Source organism: Neolamprologus brichardi, chromosome 17 (genome assembly GCF_056152115.1).
Source record: "Neolamprologus brichardi isolate AB-2024 chromosome 17, ASM5615211v1, whole genome shotgun sequence".
NCBI lineage: Eukaryota > Metazoa > Chordata > Actinopteri > Cichliformes > Cichlidae > Neolamprologus > Neolamprologus brichardi.
Genome location: NC_142120.1, coordinates 13,928,916 through 13,951,209, shown reverse-complemented (window position 1 = coordinate 13,951,209; position 22,294 = coordinate 13,928,916). Strand labels below are relative to the sequence as shown.

At 40.7% G+C, this 22,294-nt stretch overlaps 1 protein-coding gene across 4 annotated transcripts in view; it reads left to right on the top strand.

The window, feature by feature from the left end:
* anks1b (ankyrin repeat and sterile alpha motif domain containing 1B) overlaps nucleotides 1–22,294 on the top strand; it is a 271,727-nt gene that overhangs the window by 236,867 nt on the left and 12,566 nt on the right. For 3 of the 4 annotated variants that reach the window (XM_006780780.3, XM_006780779.3, XM_035906771.2), the window contains exons 20-23: nucleotides 11,932–12,039; nucleotides 14,185–14,388; nucleotides 16,150–16,275; nucleotides 21,316–21,387. In XM_006780780.3, the coding sequence (XP_006780843.2) occupies nucleotides 11,932–12,039; nucleotides 14,185–14,388; nucleotides 16,150–16,275; nucleotides 21,316–21,387 (510 nt within the window). Of the gene's footprint in view, nucleotides 1–11,931; nucleotides 12,040–14,184; nucleotides 14,389–16,149; nucleotides 16,276–21,315; nucleotides 21,415–22,294 lie in introns of all 4 variants that reach the window. The other variant, XM_035906765.2, reaches the window with a different exon arrangement.

Sequence of the window (22,294 nt, the reverse complement as noted above, 5' to 3'; positions counted from 1 at the left end):
GAGACGGGTCCCAGCATGTGGCGTGAAAGAAAGAAAAGTTAAAAGTATTTCTTTCTTCGCCCAGCTGTTTGATAACCGGAGCCTGGATGGACAGAAAGATTGAGTTGGAGTGTCTGCCTGTTGCTGTTTATCTCAGACGTCGGCCGATCCATCAAAAACCCAGCCTCGCCTTCTGTTCATCGAATCGTCACCACAGCGACTCATTGCAATAGATTCCCTGTCAGTGACGGGCATTAATCAGTATGCAGCTCAGAGAAACCACGGCGTGATGAATGATGCCGCGAGAGGCATTCCACAGACAAAGACTTTTTACATGCTGATGCAAATGTTTTTATGCTTAATATCTCTTTAGTTATGCTCCTACGCTTTGCAAGAGGACATATTACTCTATGCCATTTCATTAGTGGACCATTCAGATCGTTAATGGGTATATACCGCACCCTTCTGTCCAAGTTTATTTATCTTATTTTAATGGCTCACATTAAAGATCGCCATTTTTCTATGTAAATGAGCTGTTTATATCCCAACCTTAGGCATTCATCAGCAGTTTAAATGGCTAACACTTATACTCCATATATATGCATAAAAAAGAGGGACATCAAAGCAGACAGAAGATCGTACCATCTCACTTGTGTCTGTTCTCTCTGTACATGCACATATAGAAGATTTGTTATCGTACAATATAAAGCGCTTTGAAGCAACTGTTGATGTGATTTGATGCTATAGAAGCAAAACTGAATAAAATAAAGTTTAATGTAAAGCTTAATGGGATGTTGCTGATGCATCAGTTCTTGTTTGCATACTCGATGACTTTATAATGGACAGAAAAAATCTAATTTACAAAAGTTTAGATTCAACAACAAAGAAAAGCAAATGTTTTAAAAGTTTTCCAAGCCGCCACAGAGAACCAGGACAGAGTACACAGCAGGGTCCCATCCAAAGCTGTCACTCAGCAGAGAGCCCACAGATGCACATATGGCTGCTACAAGCATCCTATTAACCTTATCTTGTCCTATTTCTCCCTCCGCCCCAAAAAGTGCATGTACTGTACGTTTCACGCTTCACTGACTCTGACTACAAGCAGCTGTTAGAAACAATCACTACCTCAGCAAAGTACTGATGTCAGAAACCTGATAGAAGAATGGAAAATAAGTCTTACAAGCAGTTAAGAGGAAGCTATGTGATGCGTTCTGTTTGTGCGTTCACCTTTTTCTCAAAAAGTTATGATTGGATTTGTATGACAACTTTGCCAGAGATGGGGCTTGGCCCAGCTTAGATTGTGGAGTCAATCCAGATTTGGACATGTGGGTTTCTGTAGATTCTTTACCATTGAAGGATTGGGCAAAGTCTACCATAAAATATCATATATCTTAAAAATTGACAGACATTGTCTTTGTGCTTTCAAAGAAATATACCTATGCAGTCGTGGACTGCCAAATTCCATTGTAATATTTACGACCATATTAGCAAATACCTGAAACATGAGACCCAGATCTAATATTTTAAGTGCTGTTTCATTGTGTTTCTTTGTAATGTAATCTAGATATATTCTCTGTGTGTGTGCAAAAAAATACAGAGGTTTATAAACTCTTTGAACCCCTCCCCTCCTAGACAATATTGTACACTCACAAATACACACAGTCATGTGCACAGCTTGGTGCCTTAGGAGAGCTTGTGCTTCTCTGCAGTGTGAAAATTGCTTCCATCTTGGGGCTTTGAAGTATTTATTAACCCAGAAAAATATCATCCACCATTTCCTCTCCCATCTTATTGGGAATTCAATTCATGAGCCTCCGTGTGTGGTAAAGAATGAGGGTGTGTGTGCGTGTACGAGTGTGCCTGCAGAAGCAAGATTTGAGAGATCTTGTTTCAGCCTTGATCCTGCAGCATTTGGCTCTGTTTGCACACACACACTCACACACTCACACACACACACACTCACTCAGTCTGTGCTTGCAGTCATAGTTACAGTTCTTATGCTATTAATGGAGATATAGCTGTCTCCATGTAGGCAGGCTTATTAAACAGCCCCCTCTCATTGGCTGCTTCTTCTGTCAGCACTGAAAACAACTGAAATGTCCTATTGGTCTTGGTTGGACATCAACTTCAACACATCACTCGTAAGTGGTTGCTAGGCAACCAGTGGTCTCCAGTTTCCCTCCCCTGCTTCATCCCACCCACCCACCCCCCAAAAAAGTGGTGCTATGTTTCCTTTTATTCATTTATTTGTTTGCTTATTTAGATTACATTAAGCCTGGGCATGATTGTTTTAAGCATGTGTGTTTTAATGGCCTGGAGCTGCAGGCAAATCAACACTAATCATCCCTGCAGAAAAGCTCCACCTCGAAACAACACATTAAGCGAGAGATGGAGCAAAGAGAGAACAAGGGAGAGGAAGGCAGCTGGCTGTGATTAAGTATTCAGGGTCAGAAAAAAATGTCAATGATTGGAGAGAAAATGAGGAAAGCATTGTTGCACAAACGCAGTGCTGTGCACATTATCTACGTTACATCAATGCTTTTCTATCACAACCTGTATTGATTGCTACAACAGGGTGGCTGGTATTGTTTTCAAGTGTATGTGTGTCTGAAAATTGTAATGATGCCATCATCAAAATGTGCTCTTGGAGACTTAAGCATAATCTACACTTTGGCAGGTGTTTATATGACTCTTAACTTCAATTTATATTTCTTCCACAAACCATTATGCACACTTCGCAGACAGGACTTTAGAAATGTTGGCAACTGCTCCGAGGCAAGAAATAATTAGGCACAAAGCCTTGTGTTGCCTTAAATACACATGCTGCGTATGTTCTGACAGACAGCTAAACACCTTTCTCTCATCCAGACTCCAAGCCATTATGGAAATCGCTAACAGGTTTGCCAAATATTAAGAAAAATTTGGAAACAGTACTTAAAGAATAAACATAATGTGCAAAAATCTGTGATATACACCAACAACAAAGATATGACCTCTGTGTTTTCAGTGTTGCTGCAGTCCTGTACTCATCCCCTAAGATGCCATTCAGACAGGCACGTGCCTTTTACTGATCGATATTGCTGCTCACTTAGCCTGTAATGTATTCTGCCCTCTGCAATTTAAGTAAGCTTTGGCCAGTGATTCTTTGATCTGTACGGAGTCGATGCAGGATTCTCGAACCCCCGATCGTGCTATTAGGAGACAACCCCCGAGGCATGCACAAGTCTGTGGATATCACAAAGGTCACAACCTCTATCTGCAGGGGTCAGGTGATCGGTCATATTGACACGAGTGAGCTCGGAGAAGGTAGATGCACGCGATACGCGATAACAAACCAAGATGGACCAATCAAATGCAGTTGCCATGGCTAAACTGAAAGAGTTCGATTAACTCTTTTATTAGCCCGAGACACAGTAGTTATCCTCTCTGACTTTGTGTTTTTCTCTGTCGTCTGAATAACGAGGGGACAGGGGAGTGAAAATGAGGACAAAGCCTGCAGGAAACGAGACACAAGAGCAGATGATGAGAGGTAATTTTGGGTCAAGGGACCATGGGCAGAAAGTGAAGGGAGCAGTGAGGATGAAGAATTGGAGGGCAGTGAAAGGGATTGTTAGTCAAGTCAATGTAGATTAAAAAGGAGCAAAGAGACTGATAAAAGAAGTTTTACTCTCTTCCCTCTCTGTCATTAAAACTATGTGCTAGCTTGAGCACAGACAGGGACTGGACTGTTGGTTCTCTCGCTGGGTTTCATGCTCCAGTGAGCCAACCAGCTTCCAACCTCCCCTCCAGTAAGAGTCACAGAAAAGCCTTTTTGTCTCCAGTGTCCCGAATGAGAGCAGTCGCTGTGAATGTCCACAATCGCTGACGCTTTCTACTTATTGTCACTGGTTTCTTTTCAAAATATGTCATTTTGTCACAGTTTGTGCTTAAAAGAGGTCACTGGGTTTTTTTCTTTTTACTTAAAATATTTTAAGGGCAGCTTTCACACCTGAAAGTGTAAACTGTGCTTCAGATCTTGTTACACTGCATCTTTCACAAATGAGTGCACTAAAAAAACTTTATATGACATGCCTGTCATCACCTGCATGAGCTGTGGGTGATACAGCTCCTAACAGCGGCTGGTGTGTAGACAGGTGTGCATCTCACACGCTGTCACTCCAGCCTGTATCCTTCTGTCATCATTTCAAACAGGAAGGGGAAAACTGAATGATCACTGTCAAGGTTGTCATAAAAAAAGAAGTGTTCTTCACATTGGTCAACACACTGGTATTTCTAATGGCATTGCACACCTTCGTTGCCTTTTTTCTCTCATCCTCCCAAACAACACGACGTCCTTCCAGCACTAGAAAATAATAAAAACACACTCTTCTCTTTCCACATCACACTTCGTTCAGTTCTGATGACAGAGAGAAAGATGGAATGGTTTCTAGTTATAGTCAGACTTACAATTAACATTGTTATTTGTAAATGTAATTGTTGGACTAAAGCTGGAGCTGGCAAGATGTAGCAGGGAACAGAGGCCACAGAGCAGAGATGGCTGTGAGAAAGTGTGGCTCTGTTAACCGTATGTGTGTCATCTAATCCGTTAATCAAGCCCGTTCAATCTGGGCTAACGGGACTGCTAACAGGATTAGTGCATTGATCGGCACACAGAGACGCACACACAGAAAACACAATCATAGCAGCAAAGTTCTGAAATCAGGACCCTTTGTTAATATCTGACATCACTTTCAAGCACCGTCTCACTGCAAGCGAAAGTGCTATGACTTGTGTTACAAACCCTTCTGGGTCGTAGTTTTGAGCTTTTCTGGTCTCTAAGATTAAAAACACACTGAAGTAAATTGTGAGTATCTCCAAAGCAAGTTTATGGGGTGCTTCAAGATTTTCTCTGTTGCCTGAACATACTAGTTTTTCTTCCCGGGGAATCCGCTTTTCTTCAAAGAGATTGTTAAACTTTAAATTTTCCCGCAGACTGCAGTACGTTGCAGGATCTTTGCTCTCTTAAACAGCTGAAAATAAAGTGTTCTACAGCTGGAAAGTGATATAAATACTTGACTGAAAATGAGTTTTACCTGACATGTTTTGCCTTATAAACAGTGATGGGAATAACGGCGTTACAAGTAACGGCGTTACTTTTTTCAGTAACGAGTAACCTAACTAATTACTATTCCTATCGTTACAACGCCGTTACAGTTACTAACAAGAAAATGCGGCCCGTTACTATTTTTCAACAAACAGACGGTTGAAGCTGTGTTCAGCTTAACGCATCTTATATCAGTTGCACGGAAGTAGCTGACTACGTAAGTAATCTTACGTAGACGCTACAGCTTTAAGCAGCTGCGCGCGCTCCCGCGGACGGTAATCACGATCACTGTCTAGCACAACACCTGGAGCTAAGGGGGCAAAACAATCGCATGAGTGCTGCTGTTTGACTGAGGAAGAATAAAGTAGTCATGGTAAGCCAATCACATGACCACTTAAAGACAAAGCAACAAAGTGATATATACCAGTTTTTAAATTGTGTTGATAGGCCACGTAAAACCACAGTCATAATAAACAATATTTACGCAGCATTTTTTCCTCAATAATTTCGTCACGTTTACTGTCTAAGGACAGCACTAGCAAGCACTCGCTGCTTATGAGCAAAAAACAAAACAAAAAACAGCGGAAGTTTTAGGAGTGACGGCGAGAGAGAGAGAGAGAGAAAGACAGCAGAAAAAGAGAGAGCGCGAGTTTTGAGACGTGAGAGATTTGTGACGTTTAGCGTGTTTGGAGTGTGTAGTTAATGTGTTGTCTTGTGTAGTTAGTGTGTAGTGTTGTGGATAGTTTTGTGTTGTGTGTCAGAACAATGAGGTGACTGCTGTCTCCAGGCAGAAACAGGAGTGATACACCTGCTGCTGTCAGACCTGCAGGTATCAGGCTGTGATGTTCTCCTTTGTAGTGGACAGGAATTATTTTTTTGGAGTGGCACAAATAATTTGTGTGGCATCTTATTGAACGCAGAACAACTGATTGTTCTGTAAATAGTTTGAAATGGTTATTTAAAAAAACAAGGTAAAAGGTAAATGGATGCAAGTAACTTTGTTGTTTGCAAAACTTGTGCATAGGATTTTAAAATTGACAATTTATATTTGCATTTAAAGTTATGAAATATGATTCATTAAACATGTTTGTGGTTGTTACAGTAAAAAATATAACTTTTTCTAGTCTGATTTTATGTTTTTGTCTGATTTTAGATCAATTGTGTTAATACAGTAAGTCAAAATGAAAACATGACTGTAAATTTAGACACGTGAGGTTGTGCTGAAAACAATAATACCAAACAAGGCAAAGTAAATTTAAAAAAGTTTTTAAAGGTAAAATGTAGAGGGAAAATCAAAAGTAGTTAAAATGGCCAATTATACCCTGGACCCCAGAGGGTTAAACGATTTTTGTAAAGTAATGCAATACTTTTCAAGTAATGAATTACTTTTAGAATATTGTAACTCAGTTACTAACTCAGTAACTTTTTTGAAGAAGTAACTAGTAACTATAATTAATTACTTTTTCAAAGTAACTTGCCCAACGCTGCTTATAAAACAAGTGTAGGTGCGCCAGATTCATAGAAGAAAACAAATGTTAGGCACTGACATCATTTTCCATCATTTTTATAATTTTATCAGAAAACACCCCATCGAGCCTTTCTCTCTTTTTCATTTGTCTTCATAATCTTCCTCACTGCTTTGACCTTTTGCTGATACCGAGGCTGCTGGCTTGTTGCTAGCTCTGGATGGCACTTTCCGCTTTAGCCGCTTTTCCTTTGTTAGCTTCTTTAACTTGTCTGTGTTTAAGTGTCTCATTGGTTTTGTTGTCGCATTTTTGCGCTTTCTATCACAGTTTTACTTCAGTGAACTCTTTGTATTCTTAAACTAATCGTAACAGCTTAGTCTATCGCTGCTAGTGAGTGCACGACTACCTGCCTATGCTGTTGTTGCGCGTGCATTGAACACACCAGCTCACAATCTCTGAACATATGAGTCTCACCCAGCCAGTCACAAGGCCAGTAAATAAGTCTATTTCTAGTTCGCATCTACCACAGCTCAATCAAGAAATGACAACTGGTAAACTGTCAATAAAGTCTTGGATGAATCAGTTTTTTTTAGTCTCTACTATTTATCAATAAGAGCCAGTATTCTTAAAATTACACCAGATGATGGAGTGAGAAAATGATTGAGAGGTGGACTAAGATAGTGTTAGGTTGGGTCTTTTCAGGATATCTGCTGACAGTGATAAAATAGAGAATAATGCCAGATTTATTCTACTGTCAGCATCAATCAAATGTTTGCTGCACCTGCGGTGACAGAAATGCTGTCTATATCTGTTGAGCATTTTTTCCCACCTGTCAATGTGCTGTTGGAACAGAATGTACAAGCATTGGCTTATCAAGATTATATCATCTGAGCTCCGTGTTTGAGTTGATTTGAATAGAATTGTGCTTAAATGAATGCTTAATCTGCCACGATAGCACAAGACAGAAGTGAAAGAAGAGGGTATATGCTGCGGTAGCTCAGCACTTTTCCTGACAGTATATATACACCTGCTCTGAATATAATTTCAATGCAAATGGGCTGGTGTTGCAGTCAACCATCAGGAAGGGAGTGAGTGTGTGTTTTAACAATAATGGCTGGGTTTCGTTTAAATTTACATCCATTGAGGGATAACAATATAATCATCTTCCCCAGCAGCTCTGAAACAGCTGTTTGGGCTCTTTGTGTGTGTGTGAGTACACATCCTCATCCACGTGCGTGTGTATTTTATTTATTTATTTCATGGATGAGCGTGAGTGGGCAACTGCTGCTGCAGCTCCGTGTTGCTATGGTGACAGCTGAACTTCAGGCCGAGGTTGAGGCTTCTACTGTATTTGAAGTAGATGCTGTTGCATAAGGTAAAGTATAACACAGATTTGCACCATGCAAGGCAATTACTGCACTCTTTCTCGAGTGTGCGTGTTTGACAAAGGAGCAATGTGAGGACTGTGCCGCGCTGTTGCCCCTCGGGAGATCGGCAGGAGGCTGAATATTTCATAACTTTTTCCGTATAGCAGGACATACATGTCACATTTTACACTGCAGAGTCATCATTTTTATGTAATGACTATTTACTGTTACGTAAGTCAGTTATAAGAAGCAAAAATGAATACCAATGCAGAATAATGGCGCCATACTATTGAATGTGCAATGCAACAGTTGGTCAGTTAGTCAAGAGTCCAAAATAAGGGTATCAAAACTGTATGGGCTGACATCAGCAAATAAGTTGGCATTTACCAGCATAAAGGGCTGATATTTCTGTGTTCAGTTCTGGGTTAAGTATTCAGAAACAGTGTGAAGAGCTGCAAGACTAAAAATCCAGTCAGCTATTTTATAATAATTAGCTGATAAATAGGACGATAAAAAGAAGATAAGAAAGAAACACCCTTCAGCCATGTTATAAGTGCTGATGTTGCATAGCTTGTCCTCCAGAGGGCGCTCTGCAGCTTCCCTGTTAGAAAAGCACCTTTTTGGAAGGAACATTTTTTTTCATATTTTTATGTATCTGAGGGAGAAAACAAAGAATCTCTGCCAATATGTCAAAACAACAAATGAATGAATAATAATTTTTAAGCCAAAAACAATGCTCTTAAAAATTCAACATCAGCAAGGCTTTAATACTGAGGATTTCTTTGTTTGCACAAATAAATGAAAACAAGCAAAACAGACTTTAAATTTAGATTTTGTTCCGTTATTTTTAACATTAGTATCTGGCCAGAATTTCTCTATCATCATCTCTAATGTCAAAAAAAGAAAAAAAGCCAAAAGTTAAAAGGCTGAGAATACATCATATTTGCACTTACGTTCATTATTATTATTTGAGTCCCACATTATTTTTACTTCTAATATTACTGACACTTTAAAGGAAGGACAAACATCACTTGATTTTTACTGCACTAAATTCACTAAGTCAATGCTTAAAGACAGACTGGTTCAGAGATTAAAGTATCACTACAAGGGGGCCGACCGTGGCTCAGGGAAGCGTATCTGTAACCGGAAGGTCACCGGTTCGATCCCCGGGCTCTCTATCCTGGTCGTTGGGCAAGACACTTTACCCTATCACCTACTGGTGTTGGCCAGAGGGGCAGATGGCGCGATATGGCAGCCTCGCTTCTGTCAGTCTGCCCCAGCTTGCCTCCACCAGTGTGTGAATGTGAGAGTGAATGAATAGTGGAATTGTAAAGCGCTTTGGGTGCCTTGAAAAGCGCTATATAAATGCAATCCATTATTATTATTATTATTACTACATAATATCAGCTTGTGTTTTCTAAAAAGCTGGTGAAGAGTGACTGAAACTGGTGGAGGGACCGTGCAGTGGATATAATATATCAATTTATTCCACTAACAGCTAGTCCCAGCTCTGCTCGATTGCCCTTTGATCGGTCTAAAATGAACAATTAAAACATGTTTGCATGCAGTGAAGACCAGTGGAGATTAACACATTGCTGGCCACGGTGTATTCTTTGTACCGTTCAACAGTGTGTTCTTTATTTTATGAAATAAAATAAAAGTTATAAGACCTACTTACCACTTTTGAACTTGCTTGATAAATTATACAAGAGTTGTTTGCATATCTGCTCCATTTACTATGCAAGGAATATGATTTATTTATTTATGCTCTCTTTGATTGTTTAGGTGTGCGCTCACGTAGGTTGAATCGTACCGTATGCATCCTACGTGCCTGTTTGGTTGTTTCTTTGTATTTTTATGCTTCTTCCGCAGATGTGCAGCAGTAATTGGTGAGGGAGATTTTATGTTGTGCTGACTCAAACAGAGGCAGGCCATTAGACTGACAGCAAGACCGTGCCATGAGGCTAATTACCACCCTTTGCCCTGAGGACACATTCAAATTCTCTCATGTTCATAAATACATTTACTCGAAGTTCTCCAGAGGCAGCTCTATAAAACCTGCAGAAGTTTGTTGTATACTGAAGTTTGGTACCAGAAGGTGCAAAGAGAACATCCCTGCAGTAGACTGCCATGTTCTAGGCCGCCTCTTTAGAAAACCCAGTAACTGGCACAGTCAGTGGACGCCTGGTGACCAGAGAAAGAATGAACGCTTTCATTGGAGTCCAAGTGCATGTTTTTTTTCTTTTCTTTGTTCTCTGTGACTGTGTAATGAGAACCTGGGGAAAAAAAGGAAAAAACCCAATAGACAGTTACAAACTTGCCACAATCTCATTGTGGAATTTGCAATTACTTGCTGTCAGAGCAAAATCTCAGAGTACACTCTCAGCTGTCACTAACAACACTTTGTTAAGCAGTAGTACTAGTTTAGAACAGGCATTTAGGGACTTGCAGTTATTTGCTTTTGTGATTAGAAGGGAAGATTAATGAATTGCTGTTGAGGTGCAGGTAGGCAATAGTTAGCTTAGCTTAAAGACTGCTAAAAGCGAATCTTTGAGACAAATCTAGTCACTGAAACGATGAGCTAGCCTCTTTTCAAAGCTCTCTAAAAGAATAGGTTAACATTTTGTTTAATACTCTTTTGCTAGCTGTCAGACAAGAGGACTGATGTAACTCAAATACAAAGCTATAGCTAGCCTATCTGCCATTAGAATTACAAAGAAACAGCTGATTCTTTGTGATGTTATATAAACAGTGTTGTTTACATAAGAGCACAGGTTGGATCTGTAAATGAAGTACATGAGAACAAAAGCTGTGCCTATAGCTTCAAGGTCCTTTCAGGATCAAGGGCTAATGAAGATGTACGAGACTCACCTTTTGCTGTTGTCTTTCTGTTTTTATATATATATAATTTTAAGAAGAATCATACAAGTTAAAATTTCAAAAACAGCTTTTTGTTTTCATCTACCGTCAATGTAATCTCTAAAAAAGACAAAATTTGAAGATTTCTGTTTTATGCTTTTTTGTTTGTTGTCCATTTGTCGTCCGAGCAACAGACCGATCGAGAGTGAGCAGTTTTCGGTTGCAAGAGATATGCTGTTGTCAAAATGCTTTGAATAACCATCAGCTACGATCTAATGAGGATTTGGGTTTTTATTAGCCTTTTAAAATAAACCTGCTTCTGTAAACAAAGCCGGGTAGATGAAAATGGAAACCGTGGTCCAGATGTGGCTACTCTTAAGGTTATATTCTCAGATTGATCAGACCATTCATGTGATTAATGTTACAAAAGAGCAATAATTAATTGATCAAATGTATTTTTTTATACCCTTGTCTCTCTCACTGTTTCTCTTAGGCGTAATTCTCATACATACCTGATGTTCTTTGTATATAAGGTACAGTTGTGCTGTTATTCAGGTAAAGACACAACTGCCAGTTTGAATGGAGCCATCCAAGCCATGTTGGTTATGTAATAACAACAATGACATGCGTGTTCTCGGGGGCATTTTATATCATTATGCACTCATTAGCGCACCCCTGAGTGCTCTGCTAGTGCTCTCCAATGGTTTTGTCTCCGAAACCCTTTTCTGAAAACTAGTATTATTCTCCATTTTAGGCTAATGATGATGATCTGTTACCTTCTTGCATTTTTTTAAACACTGACATAATCTTGTTATCACCCAGAATAAAAGCCTTTGAACTCTTTTGCTGTCGCTAAAATTTGTTTTAAATTATGCAAATGAAAGTGAGAGTCATCGTTTTTTGCCAGCAGAGTCATTTGTGGGGGATGCACTTATTGTGTTTTAGTACATTATAAAACTTGGTGTGGAGAAGAACTATATATATAATCCCAGAGCTGTTGATGTCTGTCCCCAACACAGATGTTTTGGACAGATGTTTGCACGCTTTTTTTTTTTTTTTTTGCTTAAGAGAAAATGACTTGAATGATTTTCTGTGCGTCAAATAACTATTTCAGGTCTACTACGATAAATGATCTTCGTGCACAATGCATGAAAACAAATATCTTTGTGTTTATCAGGTACTGAAGATCAACCTTATCGGCCACAGAAAACGGATTCTGGCCTCATTGGGGGACCGGCTACACGAAGACACCCCACAGAAACCTCCACGGGCCATCTCCTTACGGGTGAGTGAGTCTCTGCGAGCTGACAGTATGCGGTTTTACCCATGACAATATTGAGCAATATCTTAACCAATTAGGATTCAAATGATCATGACTCTATAAGACAGTAGTTCCCTTCCCAGATGGCTCTCTATTTCTCTGAGGGAAATTCAGCCTCCCCACTGCTGTAGTTACCACCCAAATGATTACCCATATCTCTCGGAGAGGCGCAAAATGGCCGTCCCACCGCTGTTTCCTCCCTGCTGATTTGTCCTGGATGCTACTCACAATTGGCTTTCCCTCTCCCATCACAGCCACACTCCTATATCTCGGTTTTTTCAAGCCCAGAGAAAGTTTGAAAATCTGGAGGCAGTGCTGAAACAGCCCGCTGTTCCTAAACACGTCTTCCTGTAAACCGCTGAGTCATGAAATAGGTTGAAAAATATTACAACAATAATCCTTGTTAGTTTCCAGGGGGAAAGGAATTTGTTTGGCTCCTTTAATAAAGTTTGAAAATGCTTAACCAGGCACAAGCGCTGTTAGCTTCAGCTAGATGCAGCCTGTATATTATGTGGTATTGCTTGAATGTGTCGTAACAATTTTAAACATTTTAAAGTCCACTTTTCAAGACATATAAAACAGAAAAAAGTTCCAAACTAGAGCAAGCAAGTAGTCTAGTCTGAAACAAGACTTTCAGCCTTTTAATATCAGTCCTAATTTCACAAAATTTCCTAAAGGTGTTACAAAGATGTGTAATTAAAGCAAAGCGTGATGATACTGAATGGCTCAGTGCAGGGAAAAATTATGTATTGAAGCTAGGGCTGCACGATTTTGCATAAAATGAGAATCACGATTTTTTTGCTTAGAATTGAGATCACGATTCTCTCACGATTTTCTTTTCCAGTATAAATATTTATTGCACTTATTAACTGCACATCAACTTCGTAACAGTTGAGACTGAACATAAAAACAATAAATAAACATAAAAACAACAAATGTCTCACATTTTGTCGTTGCTGCAAAATGTTGTGCTGCTTAAAATTCCGTCTCCACCGTTGCTCGACACCGCGTGTATAGAGCAGGTAGTGCAACAATAGAAAAATAGTTGCGGGATGGCACTGTGTAGCGTTTGTCTAGGGTGTTGATCATTTTCCTAAATCCCTCGTTTTGCACAGTGTTGATGGGAGCCATATCTTTGGTCAGGTGATAAGTAATAGCCTCCGTAATTTCTTTGTGCCTGCGGGAGTTCGACGGGCATGGGGAAGAGCTGTATAAGGTTCCTGTTATTAATGTTTGGGTGGTTGACCGGGACAGATTTTCTCCAGTCATTTTCTCGTCATCCCTGACGTGCTCTCCGTTGTTTTTTCCCTGCCAATTTTAGCAGCCAGCTTCTGCCGTACAATCGTCGTCGTCTTTTTTTTGTTTTTTTTTAAATCGTTGTCATTTGGAAATGAGATCGCACATAAGTATGAATTGAGATCGCGATTTTCTAACGATTAACCGTGCAGCCCTAATTCAAGCCCCTTTTCTTCCAGTGTGTGAGCAGAGGGCCGTGTTTACTCAGTAATCCTGCACAAACAGGAGCAGATAGTTTTGTGTGATGGACAAAATGGGTGAAGGAACACAGCAACTGAGATGCAATGCATGAGGTTGCATAGGCAAGAAAATATTACCAAGCTTCTTCAAGAGTCTTCTCGTACGATATCAGCTGAAAGTGAACAGCCTCTCAGGAGAAATAACTGACCTTTTACTTTGTAAGACCCTTGTGCCAATGGAAGTTTTAATTCTTTTGGGGATTTGAGTTTCTACTCAAGTTTGAAAACCTCTTAAATGAACATCATTTTCCACTTTAAGGATTTAGCAGGTGCTTTTGCTTAAAGTGACTTACAGTGAGCAGGCAAGGGTTCACTGTTGTGATTAAGGACACTGATGGATCTACTGAGACCTCCTGGTAACAGGACACTGCTGTTCGTCCTCAAGTTTGCAAAGTGGTTTTGGGTAGTCAGCAGAAAAGCATCACTGTAGCTGAAAAATGTAATGTGACACATTGCACTGCATTGCCCTACTTTTACACTTGCAGCGGTGACATAGCACATTATAATATGATATACAAAACCTGACTTGCTTCCTTTAACCCCTCTCAATCTGCCCACGCCTGTTTTGCACCAGGAGCCCGGAGGAAACCACACTCCTCCCCAGCTCAGCCCGTCGGTAGGCCAGGCAGCGTACACAGCAGGGGTCCCAGGTGGATCTCTGGACGTGCAGCACCTCATGATGCAGGCGGACGCCCGGCGCAGGCAGCGCAGCAATGACAACTACTTTGAGGACGTGCCGCGATCCAAGCTGGAGCGACAGATGGCTCAAGTCAGCATGGTGAGGAAGGGAGGAGAGGATGGAGGGATGAATGAAGATGGGAACTGGGAGAGAGGGATGGACTCCAGGAGTGTATTATGAATGGTCATAATCATAGATGCAGACCTGGCTGCTTAAATACATAAGCATTCTGATAGTTGCATTAAAAGCCGAAATATAACACTGAATCAAACAGAATAAGAAAAGCTCATTTTCATACCAAAATGCGTTTCTTTATGTAAAGTAATATAAATGCAAATCTGATTTCAGGTCTACATGTAAGCTGTAATCTATTATTATTTATTAGAAACAAATGAGCTTCATGGCAGGCATTTTGTAATCAGGACAGCAGAATATATCTTAATTACAGATGAAAGATTAGTAATCAAATGACAATCTTTAAAATATGAGATGGGAGATAAAAATATTGTCTGCTTAGTTATTCTAACATAAGTCATCATTAATAATCTACAGCAGACCATCTAAGCAGTGTTTGCTGCATAGACACCTCACTAAAAATACCAAACACACACACACACATATATATATACATATATAGACTTAAGAAGTAAGCATCTCGTCCATTCAGCCACTTGTAATCTCATGTGAAATGCTAAATTAGAACATTATGGCTTTCAATCAGTAGCAGCACAGTGATTCAGAAACATCCCGGCTTACATCGGAGGCAGCAGCAGCTGTGTTTTGGTTCAGTATGATTGGGGTCTTTTGGTGTCTCCGTGTGAATCAGAGAGCCCATCAGTGCAGACTAGCACACGGTATGCTTGCCCTAATAAATCTCTTTTTTGTGTGTTTGCGTCACAGTGTATCCCCCCCCTTTTCCAAAAGCAAATCTCTGTTGAATCATCTCTGCAAGAATAGAAGGACAACTGTTAGAGGAAGGAGGAAACATCCTTATTCTGTGTCATTACCCTTGTTCTCTGGCTGTCACAATGTTTCCATGATTGGTTGCCGCAAACGTTTCTCACGCCAGCTCTTCCCTCACCGTCTGTTTTCGCTCTCCTTGTTTCCTCCCCAGAGAACAATTACTGCAGCTCACTTCTTTCTAGACACATTTGGCCATTAAAGTGGTAAAACTACAAACTTTTACCGACCAAATATTTTGAATCATCTCTCTCAGAAGGGAAAAACTGTTTAATGTGGTTAAACCGGTGGCGTATAGCATAGAATTGACTCTCGCGGACTCTCTCGAAAGGTTCGTCCCCGAGCTGTTTATTCAACAGTTTTTGCATTGGAATAGAAGATCTCACCTCTGCGGTCCATCAGCCTTCCACCAAACAAAAACAGTCAGATGTGAACAGACACATAAAAATGCAGTGTTTGGCAGAGGATGTGTGAATACCTCCTCAGGCAAAAATCATCTGGTTTCATTTATAAAAGGAGGACTAAAAACAAAAACAGGCTTATTATCCTGACACATTCGAGAAGAATGAAGGCATGATTTGGGCATTTTCTTTCTGTTTAAAAAAAAAAAAAAAGCTGGATACTTTATTGGGTGAAAAAGCAGCGAGCTGCTCAGCTGAAGCATGCGAACATGCAGGAGCCGAGCATAATTCATCCAAGTTTAATTTCCTTTTGGATGCTCTCCAAAGTATGTCCTCTTGATGGCGTGTCCACATGCAGTCATGAAAGCTGTTGTATTACAAACTTACACACTTTTATCAGGTCAACACGGGATGTGCAGCACAGACCGCAATGTCATGCCCTCTCCTACACTCCTTACACTCCTGTGTAATCCCGACATGCAATTGCTTGTGTTTGCAGGCAGGCGAGTGGTGTGAGCCAATCACGTTGCGTCCGCCAAACGAGGCCACCTCATCCACTCCGGTGCAGTACTGGCAGCATCACCCCGAGAAGCTCATCTTTCAGTCCTGCGACTACGAAGCCTATGTGAGTCATACCCTGTTGTTGGGCATTCTTAAATTTTCCCTTTTTATTGATCATTTGGTTTATAAATTGTCTGAATCCAAGCAGATTTATCTATATTTTTTCCAGCAAATGAAAAACTAGTCATAATCTTTGCTGATTGATTCGTGGCTTAACTGACTAAATGTTTCGGTTCTATTTGAATGCTGTCAATTCCTACTGCATATAACATTATTAAAGATCAGTGACCCTCAGCTTCACCTCTCAGTCAATACTGCACTCGGTTATTCTCAGTACTTTGGTAAATTTAGACCTTTGCTAGTTACATAAAGGATGTTACATATCCACGTTACCACAGATACAGCCTCGCACCTCTCACGGGTTACATACTGAGCTTCCAGGCTGCAGCGATTACTTACTTGGTAACCAGAAACCAATTTGCCATTTGCTTTCAGAAACATTGAGAGGCAATATAAATGGATCTCTTAGACTGGATGGTTTGATGGCAGTGAGATGAAGACAGAGTAGTTATGAGCTTGGTTATTATGTAACAGAGGGGAAAAAAAGAAGCTGGGAAATTAAATCCGAGTTTGATGTCTAATTTGAATAAAAGCAGAGAAAAAAATGAGATAGAGGCTGTGAAAAAGAGGTGAAAGAAGTTTCCCAAGAGTGTGTCATCCCTCAGTTAGAAACCCACCCTTGTTATTTTTTACACCTTAGAAGATTGATAGCAGAAGCTTGGACCATTAGGCTTCCAACAGTTGTATAACTACACAAGCAATGTGTTTGGGAAAATGGGAATCGAGGAATCGACGACGGGTGGGCCATCGGGGAAAAATGGTGGCGGTGCTTTCATGGAGCCATTTATGACAAGATCTCTAATGCTATCTGTCCCAGGACAACAGGCTCCAGAAAGCTCAGAGAGTGAGATAAATGAGGGAGAGCCTCAACAGAGCGCCAGGCAAGAGCGCTCAGTGTGAATACTGGCAAGGTGACGGAAGCTGGAGAGTGAATAAGAATAAATTAGATGGATAAGACACTGAAGGGGACCGCATTGTATTTGTTTTAATAAAAAAAGAGGAATTGCTAAAAAAAGAAGAAGAAAGCAACCAGGGCAGAACAATAGATGCGATGTATCAACGGTGTTCTCATTTTCAGCTCAGGCTCTAAACAAACAAAATTCTCTCTACTTTCAGCGGCTCCTCGCATAACATTGCAACTTTATTATGTCAGCTTTACAACTAGATTTTGAAATTATTATCTGAAGTTATTAGAGATCCACTTCCCGCAAAACCCTGCAGACATTTTGACATTATTACCAAACATGCAACATCATTAACAGCCAATATTATCTCAGCACAGACTGCCTACTCGTTCTTATTAATGAAAAAAAAAACGTTGAAGATAGGAAAATACAAAATATCTTTGAGTAATACTCAGGGCTCAGACACGAATGTTTTGTGATGTCGCTCTTTCATATGGGTCAACCTGGTGAGCTAAACCTGCTCATGTTGCTTTGTATTTAGTAGGAAAATGGGAAACAGTGCAGTGCAGTGATTTACTGAAACATTTGGAAACACAAATGGGAACTCAGTATATAAGGCAAATAAAGTCTGTACAATTCTAACAACCTTCAAAGTCAATATTTGGTGTGACCACTTTTATGCTTCACAGCTTTCATGTATGTCTATAATAGTCTCCAGGAAAAGTTCTCCAGGCTTGTTGAAGGACATTCAAAGCTCCTCTTGGGATGTTTGGCTGTAAACACTCACTGCTGTGGCTCTATCATGACACATCCCTCCATAAGACCTGTTGCCAGTGATTTTCAGTTCAGTTCTTGTGTAATTTGGGATACCTCAGCCTTTTCTCCTCATTTCTCATTTCTTAAGAACTTGACTTTCAGGTACTATTCATCTGAGTTATTAGGCGTGACACTTCTTCTTTTGTCCTCTACTTGATTAGTTTTCTCAAATTCTTAAGAGCACGATGGCACCGTGTTGAGATACAAGTTTTCTGCTTGTAGCTCTTTGAAAATCACCTTGTTGGTGCAAAATACTTTGACTTCTTTCAAACCGTGTTTGAAAAATCCTTGACATTTACACAGATTCAGTTAAAAAAAGAAGAACAAATAATTTGTTTGTGACAGGCTTCTATCAACGAAAGATAAAGACAGGAAATAATCCATTTTAAATGCTAAGTTGTCTGTTATGTGTTGAAAGCACTGACTCATTCCTTGCATTGGGTGCGTATTTTGTGCTTGAATCATTCAAAGGTCACTATTAAGTGGATTAATTGGAGATTAATTATATGAATTGGAGGAGTGGGACTATGCCTCTGAACACTTCCAGTTCTTTTATATATAAATGACATCCTCAGTTCTACAAGCTGTTTGTCCCATTTTCAGTTCCTTCACTTCTTCACTTCCCATTAGTACATGGGGATCTGCCAGGCCCAAGAGTCGCTGCCGGTCCCCTCCGAGGCCTTCCCCAAACCGCAGCTCAGTTCATGTTTAAGCCATTCAACTTTATCCACTAAAAACCGCTGTCAAACCTCTAAAATGAGGATGTGGGCCCCTCTAAGGAAACATTCCTCTGAAAATGGTCCGGGGTTAGCACTGGACTGATGAGTGAAATCCAACAAATGTGCAAAGAAAAGCTTTGATAGATGATTAGAAAGGCTGGAGAACTCTGTTCCTCAAGACCACTTGACCAATCTGGCTCCTTGGAAGCAAAATATAAAGAAATAGGGAGGTGGCTCAAGATTGTTGGACAGTACTGTCATTCAGAGTTTTCTCGACCTTTTCCTCCAACACCAACATGAAGTTTACATTTGTTGGTGACAATCCCAGCAGGCTTACAGGTCCACTGTCCACTTAGCATGTAATGAAAACTATCAACCTATGCATAATAACAATATATTAACATATGCTAAACATTAAAAATGTCCTTCTGTTCATCGTTGCATGCGGATGTTACAGTTACCCAGATACAGACTTACAAAGCTAGTAGCATGGCTGTAGAGTCTTAGCCTTGTTATGTTGCCTTGAATTTTATTTGAAACTAATAAAAGCCAAAGATTACTGCCAGCGACATGGTATAGGAGACAGCAGCTGGTCTTGTGTGCAACTATAATGCAATTTCTCAGATAACTGCCAGCAAGCCAGCCATAACAGCGATTTAACGTTGTTAGCTTGAGTCAAGACAAAGTATTAACATGCCCAGACGACCTCTTTCTGATCTGCCAAGGACTAGACTATGAAAATATGACTGAGTCAGTGTCTGTGCTGCGAAAGAGCAACTCATCATGCAAAGCAATTAGCCCAGAATGACGTTTCATGACTTTAAGCAAATATATTGTCCATCAGATTCAAGACAAATCACGTGTGGTCCTTGACTTTCGAGTCATTTATTGTAGAGTTAAATAGATGAGATAAATGAAGCTGTAAATATTTCTCTCCTAATTCACTAAAAGCCTGCTTAAGGTCCCACTTTGGGGAATAAAGCCCCGTCAAGAAGCTGGTCAGTCATTGTGAGGCAGTGAATGTCACGCCCATTAAGTGCTCTAATGCCAACATAAACATTGTCCCTGTAAAACACCGTCACCATTAGTAGCTTCTTTATTAAATCTGATACTACGTGTGCAAAATTACTAACTGCATCCAGACAGAAGGATCTACCAGACAGCAATGTTAATGTACCTCAGGGAGCCACTCAAGGTTGATGTAATCACTGCTGTGTGCCTTTAATGAAACCCCATATGAGCCATGTAGGAAGCCATCCACTCAGTGCCTTCCGCATTGTCTGCATTGTTTATGCTGTTTACATCCAGGCAGTCAAGACCTGGCCAGCTTGTAAACTAGACACACATAGCAATGGTTAGAGGTAGAGATGCACAGATTCCAATTTCTTTGGCCGATACCGATTTCTGCCAATTCGGCTTGAGCCCCTCGTGACCCTAATTTTGCTGAATGAATGGGATGGGGTTTTTGTTCTAAGAACTAAAACCAAGTCAACTTTTCTTTAGTGGAAAATATAATTTTTATAATGTTCCCCCAAACTGCAATAGGTTCCAGATCTAATCTCATATGCAAAACTGAAAATGAAGTGCTCTGCTACTGGAAAAGGGTAGAACTAGCTTTTTATCAGCAAAAAAAAAGGATCTGCAGATAAACTGTATATGCAAGCTTGACTAGCCACTGGGACATCAGACACTGGTTTTAGTAATGTCCTCTTGGGAAGCCATATCTTGGCAATTTAAGAGTAGATACAACAGCTGAGGGGTGGACTTGACTGAGCTACATAGAGACATTGCACACTTCTCACAAGCGTAGTTTAAAAAAAATCTACATGATGTTAATTAAAGAAAACTTTGATTATTTGATTATGACTAAGCTGATTGGGAAAGCCGAGGTCATGGATCAGGAGAGACACCAGTTGCCCCAGGCTAGCTATCATTAAGAATGCAGGTTTAAGGAACTATGTATCAGTTTCGATTTTCAGACCCAGACGCTCTGTCTTTGATATACAGTCTACAAATACATTGATGAAGCAGGTGTCTTAACTTACGACGTGATTAGAGAGGGCTGCTGTTGGAGGTTGTGGTATCCTCTTCAGCAGAGATCAGTGTAGCGTTCAGCTACAGCACTGCTTGCTGATCATTTGGCAGGTTGGCTCAAGCCATTTTATCATAATCAAGCCATAGAGCAGGGTCACCGCTGCAAGCAGCTGAGGCAGTAAAACAGCTGTCACCAGTCCCGACCTAGACAGGAGCCGTAATGGTAGAAACAGCAATGTCCTACTGAGCAGCACTGATGGCAGCAGGATGGTCTGTTCATTCTTTGAGAGCATGGCTCTGACTAATTCATCAGTCACCATCAGAGCGGCTAAGAAATTTGACAGCAGATGACTCTTCCTGCTGCTAGACTTCGTCTCCATCATTTCCGTTCGAGTTATTTGCCCTCTGCCGGTGCATCCAGCTGGTATTGGAAATTTAAAAGCAGTCACAAAGTTGATGCAAAAGTTCACGTATTTAACGAGCATCGTGTTGTTTGTGTGTTTCCAACAGTACTTGGGCTCAATGTTGGTGAAGGAGCTGAGGGGGACGGAGTCCACACAAGATGCCTGCGCCAAGATGAGGGTAAAGCTCAATCTAACTTTATTTCTGGTACGGAAACCTCAAGCCAACATTTGGATAATTTTGGTTTATTAAAACTCACTCGACCAAATTTAGCCTTGATAGCTAGGGATCGGCCTGCCAGGGCCTCTGCTCCTGGCTGCCGCCCGACGCACATTGCACCTAACCCCTGACCCCTACTACGCCTCCTGTGGGTGGTGGGCCTACAGTAAGATGGGCCCATGTCCCTTTTTTGGGCTGTGCCCTACCGGGCCCCATGGACTAAGGCCCCGCTTTGCCCACAGCCACCATCCCCAGGCCTGGCTCCAGGGCGGGGCTCTGGTGACCCTATCCCATTGTAAACTCATAGGAGTCAAATTTAAGTAAAATTATTACCAAGCTATGCTTACTAGCTTATACTATAGCAGCTAGCATGAGAGCAGGCTTACTAAACCTTTAAATCTGGGACACAGTCTGAATGCCCTCACGCTCTCACTTGAACTTAAACTTAAAATATCATAGCGGTGGATTAAGTGTGTTGAGGGATTTATTTTTAATATCCCTGCCTGGGTTGCTTGATACCTCACAATCCCCCTTTTACCTCTAATCACCTTATCTCTTCCTCACACCTTGTGTCATTCTGCTGCTCCCTCTTTTTTTCATTCCTCCTTTCCTTTGTTTCTTACTGACAAAGAGAAAGAGGAATGTGCCCTACTATCCCTGTCTTTTCATCCTGCTCATTCTTTCCATATTTTACTCTTAACGCTGACTCTCTCACTCCTCTGGCCCCCAGCTCTCACCCCGAGCTGCTGCGGTGTGAAGAAGAAATTTAATATTCGCATGCAAAGCTCTCGGTTCCTCTTCTCTCTTTTCTTACTTTCTATATTTACAGTATGCCACCATCATCAGAGGGAAATTTTTCTTCTGCTTC